The sequence below is a fragment of the Mercenaria mercenaria genome, chromosome 19, assembly GCF_021730395.1.
Source record: "Mercenaria mercenaria strain notata chromosome 19, MADL_Memer_1, whole genome shotgun sequence".
NCBI lineage: Eukaryota > Metazoa > Mollusca > Bivalvia > Venerida > Veneridae > Mercenaria > Mercenaria mercenaria.
The window spans coordinates 41,592,389-41,604,536 of NC_069379.1; the positions used below are offsets into that span (position 1 = coordinate 41,592,389).

General features: G+C 31.8%; 1 protein-coding gene across 9 annotated transcripts in view; it reads right to left on the bottom strand.

Moving 5' to 3' along the window:
• LOC123542075 (atrial natriuretic peptide receptor 1-like) overlaps nt 1–12,148 on the bottom strand; it is an 802,781-nt gene that overhangs the window by 20,246 nt on the left and 770,387 nt on the right. For all 9 annotated transcript variants that reach the window (XM_053531573.1, XM_053531571.1, XM_053531572.1 and 6 more), the window contains 4 exons: nt 2,715–2,813; nt 1,519–1,596; nt 941–1,045; nt 472–543 (listed from right to left, as the gene is read on the bottom strand). In XM_053531573.1, the coding sequence (XP_053387548.1) occupies nt 472–543; nt 941–1,045; nt 1,519–1,596; nt 2,715–2,813 (354 nt within the window). The remainder of the gene's footprint in view (nt 1–471; nt 544–940; nt 1,046–1,518; nt 1,597–2,714; nt 2,814–12,148) is intronic.

The window sequence follows — 12,148 nt, forward strand, 5'->3', positions numbered from 1 at the left end:
GGGAAGTTTTCATGTTGGTTATATCGATTCAAAAAGCGGAAACGTCACCAGTGTAAAGGGCAGATAACTCCTAAATAAGCACGGTGACCTATGATTGTTTTTGCATTTGTCTGTTTCTAACATGAAACGGTGTTCATATACAAAATATACAAGAAACTGCAGCAAGTGTCTTTATGGCTATGCTTCATAAGAATCCCAACAGTGCTTCTCAGGCAATGGTTGGCTCCTTATATGAGCTGCGCCATGAGAAAACCAAAATAGAGGCTTTGCATCCGCGCAGTCTGGTCAAGATCCATGCTGTTGGCTAACAGTTTCTCTAATTGCAATAGGCTTTGAAAGCGAACATTATGGATCCTGACCAGACTGCCCGGATGCGCAGGCTGGTCTGGATCCATGCTGGTCGCAAATGCGCTATGTTGGGTTCCTAATGGTCCGGCTCATAATTATTTTCTGACTCAGTGACATACTCACTCTGACAATATCTTGCATTAAAGAGTAACGAAACATCCAATCTAACTTGATCTGCTCGTTCTCTAAAACATCCTAAATGTAGGAAAAATGGAAAAAATAGAATGAGTTGAAAACAAATTTACTACAAATAGTTTACAATAATTCTTTATATCAAAATAATGTGAAAAGAATTTACATCATATTTCTGATTATAAATAAATGGGACAACAGATGCTTTTGGATGTTTTACAAATGTTGTCATACATTCATTTTTACAGGTGTGGCTCCTGTCTTGTCCCGTCTTAAGCTTGAAATTGGACCTTTCGTTGATATTCAGTGTTAATCATGTATTGTATGTTATGTTAATAGTACACGCGTGAATTCACAGCCAATCGTTTCAGTCAAAGAACAAAGAGGGATAAATGCATAAACAGATGGAAGAGTAAAGATCCGTTAACTCCCTTCGTTTATCAAAATGTATTAGTTATACCTGTAAACTTCCTTTCTGGCAATATTCTGTCAGTATGCACATGTGCGGAGGGTCAATACAAGCCCCTATAAACCTTACTATATGGTCACTGGCTAGATCCTTGATCTACAATAAAATATATAGACTTAAATTACCTTCACCACAGTTTGCAGCAAACATGTAAATACTAATAATGACTAGGTACATTATGGATATGACAAATACTTCATCATAAACAATCCCTGAAATAAATTTAATATTTCATTCATTGGATAATCTCAACAGTTTTTCAATGGAAATTTGGAAAGATTAGTTATTCAAGGGGGTACACATATTAATTAACAGTTTGTCAAAAACTTCAAAGTATCTGGTATGAAAATTTGTTAAAAACCGGTTAAATGATAGAAAAATGTTTTGAGTTTTTGTTTTTATAAATGCAAACAGATGTCAAACAGATAAAACTGCTCATAATGTACAAAGCATCGCACAGGAAAACACAGCATATTCTATTTAAAAAAAAAACAAACAAAACAATGTGAAATTTATTATACTTTTGTAAATATACACGAGCGTGTGCATATCAAGAGCACAACACTTACCTTTTTAATTTCCATGAGTAATGGTTTGGTCACAGTTATGTTGGATTTGTGTATTGATTTTATTGCAACGATGGCTCCCTGCAATGGAAAACGCAATACAAAATAGTAGTATTCGATTTATGAATTTTTATTGCAACGATGGCTCCCTGCAATTAAAAAAACGCAATACAAATTAGTATTATTCGATTTATGTATTGTTTGTATTGCAACGGTGGCTCCCTGCAATGGAAAATGCAATACAAAGGAGTATTATTCGAAGAAAATGTTAAACAGACTCAGATTGCATTTATCCTCGAATTACAGCCTATTGGCAATTTTAAGTGGCGTCTCAAAGATTTAATTTGGATTGGTAGAACTGAGTATTGCTCCGAAAAGTATTTTATAAAAAATAAATATTGAATAACCGACAGCACAGCATCTCACTGCATGTGCAATGCCCTAGAAATCTGTCAAGGTATACAAATATCAACAATTCTAGACAGCTTATATCATATGTGTTTCAAACATGATTTTGATTCTGAAAACCATTTGAACTTTTTATCGGACAAGAGTTTCAGAATTGCATTGTGTAGGTTCAGAACTTCTTTACAGTCCTAATATCGAAACTGGTAGATACAACAATGTAGAAAGAATAAACAGATTATGTAACAAGTGTAACATGAAATGACTAGACTAAAATGATATCATTTTTTGTTAGTCTGTCCGAAGTTTGGAACTCGGAGACAGAACTATTTTAAAAGGTACTATTGTCATTTGTCGAATATGTTTCAGTTTGAGAACCGTTTGTCCGGGCATAATAAAATAGTAAATTAAATAAAATAATTTAGCAAACTTCATATACTTTGCATATAAATTAAGAATGTAAAGGATGGATATCATGATACATACTTCTCTGTCAATTTTCTCCTATAGTTAATGATGTTAATGCATCATTTCAAAATCACAATTGTATATGTATATAAATGATTGGCTATAAACATCTTTCTGGTGTTTAATGCTTGTTGTCGTTATTGTTTGCTGCATAAAATATTACACAATCCCAGAATTACGTAATATTTTAATTTTATGATTAGTTTACAGAGTGTTATATTTCAAAAGGAAAAATAATGAATCGCTAATCAATGTAAACATATGGTTACATCTATTTATTACTCAGATTCTGAATATATTTGACAAATTTCGGCATAATGTTTTACCTTATAGTATCCGGTCTTGGTGAAAAGTTGACGTTGCCCGACGTCGCTCAGATGAACGGCAATAGTGTCGCCGGAACAGGAACTCGTCACCGAGTAACGCTACAATAACAATGTACATGGAACAAATACAAATGAGCTAACATTATTAGTTCAGATGGTATGTAAGCACTTGATGGAACAGAAGTTATTATCGCTGCTTCGTAGAGCAAAAATGGGTTTTCCCGTAAAATCATAAGTCAGACTTACGTCGTTAAGAATTGGAAGGAAGGATGTTGATACAATTCAAGAATGCTGATATTTGGAGAATTCGATTTCAAAATTACACTGTACTCTATAAATCCCAGGGCAGCCTTCGGAAAACATAAAGTGTAATATCTATGCTGTCCTTTTTAAACAATCAGTATCTAAATATTTTTGTCGTTATTCTCAATTTATTGATGGTGTAAGCTTGTTTGCATTGTGTCGATTAAGTGCTAATGAAAAATAAAAGTTAAGGGTAAATTTTCTGGAAGCACAGAGCACCCAAAACACAGACATAGAGCCATGCATCGCAAAGTAGGCCTCTAATAAAAAGAAAATGTAACGTAAAAATTTAACGATTTTCTTAGAAAAATGCAACAACAAGTACATTTTGATTATAAGCAAAGTACAAAAATGTGAAATGGGTAGATATAAAGGTGGGGATAATTTCAAACTTTGAACGTTTTGGATACCATCTTGACACTAAAAATCATATTTACAACGCCAACGATTATAAAACACAAAGCAAAAATACAAGTTTATCAATACATATATTTTATTACACATGATTTGTGATAAAAAGTTTTACAAGAAAAATATGTCTCTCTTAAATTTGGTTCTAAAATAGCAGATAATAAGCACTTTACACACCAGTGTTAAAGAAAACATATCAAGCAATGTATTTCCCATATCATAATATAGTTTGACCGCATATGTTTCGTCAACATCTACAAAAGATAAATTTTCAAGTAGAAAATTTCACTATATTTAGATAACTATCAAATGCAAACGCCATTTAACAGATTTAATAAACTTAGTATTCTAACACGACCAGATCTGTTTTCTTGTCAAACGGAGAAGACTGAAAACTTTGTGTTAGTTTACAATTCACTGTTTGTACGTCACAATTATTACGTCGTAGCCTTTAACTGCTTAGCGGCGTGCTGGAAAGGAAACCCAAAAAAATCGGGCAAATATTTGGTGGGTGTCGTTTGTGGATATACATAATAATGCTTGATAACGTGTAAGAATCAAAATTATATATCTCAAACAGTGATCTGCTCTTGTATAAAATCAGTCTTTGTCGTTTAGATGCATATATCATTATATTAAATATAATTTATTTAACATCCGGACTCCAAACAATGATTTTATTCATCGACAAATCACTCTCTAGGATATTATACTTCTTAAGTAGTAACGTGATGGTGTACTACTGGAAACAAATAATTGTTTGACTTGAAACCGAAAAAGCTTTACTAGATCTATGTAGGGTAAAATCAAAGTTGACATAGAAAACATAATACAACAGCAAAGTCAAATATTTCTTTAGCAATATACATGGCACAAAAATGAACTATTTCTGGCAAAAAATGAATCTAAAATAGTTTAGGAGCTTCTTTCCCTAAAATTAAAACAAATCTTTACAGATTACTTCTCATGAAGAAAATAATACATTAAGAGGAAAAAGAATATTCACACTAACATTTAATTTAATAATGATTCATTACCTTTCATTAAAAATCTATAACAATTACGAAAAACTGTTATGTAAATTGCAAAAATTGGTCCCATACTAATATTTTAATTATATAAAATACAAAATACAGCTTTTAAATTTAATAATATAATAATAACATGAATCAGACTGTATATGAGCCGCGCCACGAGAAAACCAACATAGTGGGTTTGCGACCAGCATGGATCGAGACCAGCCTGCGCATCCGCGCAGTCTGGTCAGGATCCATGCTGTTCGCTCTCAAAGCCTATTGGAATTGGAGAAACTGTTAGCGAACAGCATGGATCCTGACCAGACTGCGCGGATGCGCAGGCTGGTCTCGATTCATGCTGGTCGCAAACCCACTATGTTGGTTTTCTCGTGGCGCGGCTCATATATATATACCCTGTTGCAAATATTGAGTATTGAATTTACAAAAAAGCTAGAAGAAAATGCAATTTATACTTTATAAGGTGAAAACTGAAGTCAGAAAAGACTATGGAATGTGTAAGTTATATCTGAATAAATTACAAGCAATTTATTTTTCTCGTTTTTTAACCTGGATGCAAGGTAACGTTTGACATATACAGCTTTCTGTACAAAATGCGGCTGTTGATAAGCTTTATTTGAAAAATCAATAATCTTTATCGTCATCGTAAATTAGTAAAATTGCATCGTAAATTAGTGAAATTGCATCATAAATTAGTGAAACTGCGATAATGTTAATATCTCAGAAGAGTTCAAAGGAAATATCTCCAGATAACACACACTTTCCTATCGAGTATATTTTGAACAATTAGTAACATCTATAAGAAATCTGTAAGATATCATAACGTCATAAATAAATATCATCTATGTAAACAATTTTCATGTATAAAATTACAGTGATATTAATGCAAAAATTACTTTGCGAGTGGCACGATAGTGAACGTTCTTACATTATTTTTTCAGATGGTGTTATTTTATATGAAATACTACTTCCTAGAACAGCTTGTTTTGATATACCTTTTAATTGTAACTAATACAAATAAAAGTACTTAAAAGTTTCGGAACAATTGATGTTGCTTTGGAGTGCCCATCAATACATGTGTAACATAGCGAAACTCATCTACAATTAGAAGCAAAAATGACTGTGAGACAAATGTAAAGAAATCATAAACTACATAAAAACTGTATAAATATTTATAAGAAAAAAATAATAAATTGTCCAGGATCTTATATAATGTATGAAAAGTTATTTTAAAATTACAGTAGCAACATCTTTACCAAACACTAGCATTAGGAACAGAAATGTAAGACCGATTGCCTCTCTTTGATCACAAAATAGAATAACGCTCGAGGCAATAGACTATTATTTCTGTTAATGGCCTAACATTTCTATCAATATTTCTTAAAGCTTGGAAATTATAATGCAGAACGTCAAACTACATAAACTAATTAAAGCAATCTTTAATTTTTCAGTGCAAATATATTTTGTTTTCGAATAATTTCTATTTGGAAAAAACACCTCAAACACAGACAAGAACAACGATACCAGATACAACAAATAAAGTTTTTACTGGCCTTATTCAAATATATAATTAACATATCCTTTTGGCAATATCGGGCATTTGGCAAATCAGAAACAATAAATATGAAAGGCATGTACCATATCCTTGGTACAATTTGATTGCACCGTGTCCGGATGAATAAATTATTTATAAGTAAATAATACTGTCTAGAAACTAAATATTCATCAATCGGGATTTTCTGTGTTTTTCATGAACCTGACCAATTACATTTACATCTACATACTTTGATGCATGTTATTTGTGAACAGAAAGAGTTATTTAGATTTTATATTACATGTAATTAATCATAAAACTATGAATACATTTCACTAGAAGGTCAAACTGAATATGGCGTCCCAACCAACTAGAGGTTTTACCTTTGCATCAAAAGGAGATAATGTTTGCAGACACAATTAATTAACAAATGATACAGGCCTGTTAGTGTGATATGGTGTATACTGTTAATCTGCGTAAAATAATAACACTCGAGGCGCTCCAATATCATCTTCACCAGCCTGTGTTGTTAAAATATGTACTGATATATTGTACTTAGAGGATATTTAGCAGTTTCTTAGCAGTGAAAAATATATTTGCCTTTTTCACTGTGGAAATACTAGATATATTTCACTCTAATATTTCAATAATTTACTGAAAAAAAGTAACAAATACATATACCATAACAATGGAAAGGGCTCGTGAATGAAAACTGTGTTGCTATAAGTATACTATACTGATATTTTTCTTATCTCCAGAAACATGCGTATAGTTGCATAGACTCTGAAATGTGATTGTTTAATTGCCTTTGTACATCCTCCATTGGATAGTTTTCTTTCCTCAGCTTTATCTATTAAAAAGAGTTAATGCAGATTCTGCGAAATGCACCTGAACAATTCAGGCGTTTTCTTAATTTCTGAAACAATATCGTCAGATATTTATTACGGACATAAACATTTCAATAGTTACTTACTGCACGTGCACAGAAAAACAGTTAGGATAATAAAAATACATATCATATAATTATGACATATATAATTGTGACACAAATATATTGTTCAGTTAATGTAAAATGAAAAGCTGAACAGTAGGGGACATCTGAAAAATTGAAAAAACAAAATCATTTTAAAGACGTGTATTTAGAATTATTTAAGAAATTAAATTACCATTATAGAAAAAAAAAACGTAACTATTTTTGATTTGCTACAAATCAGTCCCCGCCCCAATCTATACGCAAAACTAGTAATTTAGCTATGGCAAATAACAAAACTCATGTTAAAAACATTATATGAACAATCGCACGTCTGCATAACTTTGCCACGAATTCATAAGCAAATGAAATATTGAGTTCTGAAAAATGCCCTCTACTTCAAATGAAACAAATAAATGCTAAATTTACATTTGGTAAATGTTAAAAATATATTTAATGTTTTACAGCAATGACATACTACTCATCTACAATATCTTTAGGTGATTACTAAATATCTCATTTAAAAAAATAGATACAAGGAAAGTATGACCTCAGCCTAATTTATTAGTCTTTCATTCCTGTATACCACTTGCAGACTACTTTGTCAGAGAGTTACGTTTCATTTCATCAGTTGAACATCACTTATTATATTTCACATGTTACACCGCTACGAGTAAACATCTTATGCACGCAGGTAAAAACTAAAATCTTGTTCTTATTTCATGCCATTCACTTTAATGGTGCATCAATTCGTTAATAATTATGAACCCCAAATAAATTGTAAAATCTAGACGTTATACATGAAACAAAACATTCCCAAAATATGTGTACATTATCATGATTTAACCAAACTCTAACAAAGAAAAAATAACAACAAACAAACTTAGATTTAAAAGAGTTGTTTGTTTTAGGTTTAACGCCGTTTTTCAACGGTATTTCAGTTATGTAATGGGGTGTGGGGAGGGGGCTGCAGTTTACCTAACCAGTGTTCCTGGATTCTGTACCAGTACAAACCTGTTCTCCACAAGTAACTGCTAACTTCCTAACTTGAACCAGAGGTTGAGGACAAATGATTTCAGACACAATGTCGCTTATCAAATCGTCACGGAGAACATATGCCTAGCCCGGGGATCGAACTCACGATCGACCCCGCAATCCGCAGATCCGCGCTATTGAGCAAAGCGGGTGGGCTTAAGATTTAAAGAATTTAAGAGAGAAGGTACGTAAACATCCTTCCGCGTTATAATATAGTTTTTATACCAGGGAATTATATTTCTAAATCTCCATTTGAAAGAATATAATCCCAATGTTATGTTATGTTATGTTATGTTATATTTGATAAACTACAAAGAAGCAATTGGAAACAAATATGTTTCTTTGAAGGTCTGGTGTTTTAAAGTCAAAATAATACATTGAGGATAGGCATGGAACTTAAAACATTAATGATGATAAGTAATATAATTTGCAAATGAGGTAACAAAATAATAAAAATAATTTTGTAAAATACTATGTTTGTAAAAGAGAATGATATGGCTTTTCAAAGGTTAAATATAAATAAAACGAAATGCGGGTTTAACATATGTAAAAGAAAATATGTGCTATGGAATAAGATATCACATGTAAAGTGACTAACATAAATAAAACAAAATGTGTGTTAAAAAGTATGATATGACTTGTCATAGATTTAACATAATTAGAATTATATGTGTATTAAGAAAATTTTATATGACTTGTCATTGGTTTAACTTAAATGAAACAAATTTGTGTTAAGGGATGTGACGTGGCATGTAATGGGTTTAACATAAACAAACTGTGAGGTTTAACATAAATAGAACAACATGTGAGGTTTAACATGAATAAAACAAAATGTGCGCTAAGGAATGTGATTTTGCTTGTCATGTGTATTACAAAAATGAAACAAAATGTGCGTTAAGAAATATGACGCTACATGTAATGGATTAAACATATACTAGTATGAAACAAAATGTGAGAATTAACATAAATAAAACAAAATGTGTGTGAGAGATTATGATATATTTTGTCATGGTTTAACATAGATATCAAATAAAATAAGTAATATGGCTAACATAAATAAAACAAACTGCGTGTTAAGGGGTATGACATAGCTTGTCGAGTGTTTAACATAAATAAAACAAAATGTGGGGACTAACATAAATAAAACAAAATATGTGTTACGGAGAGAGTTTGATTCTGTTTGTCATGGGTTTAACATAAATATTAAATAAATATGTAATATGGCTGGTCACTGGTTTAACATAAATAAAGCAAAATATGCGTAAAGACTTATGATATTGCTTGTTGTTGTTTTAAAATAATAAAACAAAATATGTGTTTAAACTATGATATGGCTTGTCTTGGGTTTTACATAATAAAACAAAATATTGTGTCAAGAAGTATGATATGGCTTGTCGCATGTTAAACATAATTTTACAAATTGACTGTTAAGGAATACGATATGGATCGTCCTGTGATTAACATAAACAAAACAAAATGTGTGTTATGGCGTGTAGAGGGTTTTACATAAATAAAACAAACTGCGTTTTAAGAAGTATGATATGGCTCGTCATTTAGTTTAGTCTAAGTAGAATTAAATGCGAGTTAGGATAATACGATGTGGCTTGTCATTGGTTTGTATGTAAACTGTGTGTGTGTGTGTTATGGAAGAATATGACTCGGGTTGTCATAGGTATAACATGATTAAAACACAAATAGATGATTGAAATAGATAAAACGATGTTTTTATGTAAACTGTGTGTGTGTTATGGAAGAATATGACTCGGGTTGTCATAGGTATAACATAAATAAAACACAAATAGATGATTGAAATAGATAATACGATGTTTTTATGTAAACTGTGTGTGTGTTATGGAAGCATATGACTCGGGTTGTCATAGGTATAACATAAATAAAACACAAATAGATGATTGAAATAGATAATACGATGTTTTTATGTAAACTGTGTGTGTGTTATGGAAGAATATGACTCGGGTTGTCATAGGTATAACATAAATAAAACACAAATAGATGATTGAAATAAATAAAACAAAAATATTTGCAAAGGAATATGACACGACAGGTAATGAATTTAACATATATAAAACAAAATGTGGGATTTACATGAATAAAAACAAAATGCGGAGATTAACATTTATAAAACAAAATGTGTGTTAAGGAGGGAATATGTTATAGTTTGTCATGGATACAGCATAAATATTGAATAAAATATGTGATATGGCTAACCCGGTGGTACGGGTGTAATGGCTGGTGCACATCTCATTACCTCTCATGAACAGATTCAATCAAACCGATTCTGCTATTATATTGCCTGGTTGTGGCTATGCTTCCAAAGGATCTTTCACAGATTTTATTAACTATTACAACAGCAGTCTTTAAATGCGTTGTGGAAGCCGTAAAATGTCTCCCGGTACTTGGACCCGAGTGTTGTTATATTTTCTGGTCTTGTGGGATCATGGAGTACAATTATTTCTACTATTTTAGAATTTCGCTGAACCCGGTGCTAGGGGCGTGAGGGGTGTTGAACATTTCATTACCTCTCGTGGACAGATTTAGTCAAGCCGAGCATACTGTTTTGTTGCTTGGTTGCGTTCTATACTTCCAACAGATTTTCATTTTTCACAGATTTTATTGTGAATTGTTAAACATAAAGTTAACAAACTTTATGGTCAGGAGTATGTTATGACTTGTCGTAGGTTTTACACAAATAAAAATAAAATTGTATTAAGGAGTAAGATATGGCTTGTCTTGGGGTTTAACATAAAAACACAAAATTTATTTATTTATTTGGGGTTTACGGCGCACCAACACAGTATAGGTTATATGGCGCCAAACAGGACTGCAAATTTTGGTTCCACATCTCATTTACATCGAAATAAAAACATGAGGCATGGAAAAAAAGATGCAATATATGTTTTGCAATGATTTCAAAATAAATAAAACAAACTGTGTTTAAAGAAGCATGACATGGTTGTCAAGTGTTTAAAATAATAAAACAAATTGTGCGTTATGAAGTGTGATTAGTGTAACGTAAATAAAACATAATGTTTTAAGAGGTTTGATATGTTTTGTCATGGATTTAACATAAACAAAATAAATGTGTGTTAAGTAGTATAGTATGGTACGTAATAATGTTTTATGTTAATAAATAAAAATAAAACAAAATGAGTGTTAAGGAGCATGATATGGCTTGTCATGTATGTCAGACAGATGCATTTATTTGCTTAAATATTTTGGCAAACTGAATTGTACTGATTTATGAAATAGTAACACATTCATATAATATTTTTATGTGATTGTATATATTGATATTTTAATATTCTGTTTGATATGTAATATTAATAAGTAAATTGGACCCTAGATAATCTGTTTTATAAATAAAACAACTTTTTTGTTTCAGTTGATTAAAAATGAACGGTCATTTAAAGTAGTGCGTAGAAAAAATCTGCACACAAACAAAGTATATATCTTAACCTTTAGCCTACTGGCGGCAATTCATTATACCTTTTCGACCAGTGCAGGCAAAGATCAGCAGGCTGATCATGGTCTGCACTGTTCGCTATTCAGTTAGTAAATTTTCAGTGAACACCCCTTCGAATAATAAATGGCAAACCAAAACTGAATAATGAACCAGTCCATTTTTAGAAATTTATCAGGGTAAGGGTTAATGATGCGCTTAGTTTTTTTTTGCTTACTGAAACTGGACAAACCTTAAATAAAAAATGTTTAAAAAATGTGACACATATTTGTAGAATATTTACGAAATCTGTTTTTATAGGAATCAATACTGCACGCATGTATTGCAAATTCGATGTTGCAAGAAATATATGAGCCGCGCCATGAGAAAACCAACATAGTGGGTTTGCGACCAGCATGGATCCAGACCAGCCTGGGCGTCCGCGCAGTCTGGTCAGGATCCATGCTGTTCGCTTTTAAAGCCTACTGCAATTAGAGAAACCATTAGCAAACAGCATGGATCCTGACCAGACTTCGCGGATGCGCAGGCTGGTCTGGACCCATGCTGGTCGCAAAGCCACTATGTTGGGTTTCCCGTGGCACGGCTCATATCTTGTTTTCGCTTGAAAATAAAAGAAGCTGATAGAGTATAACATGAATATTGAATGTAAATATTTTCTTACAATACTAA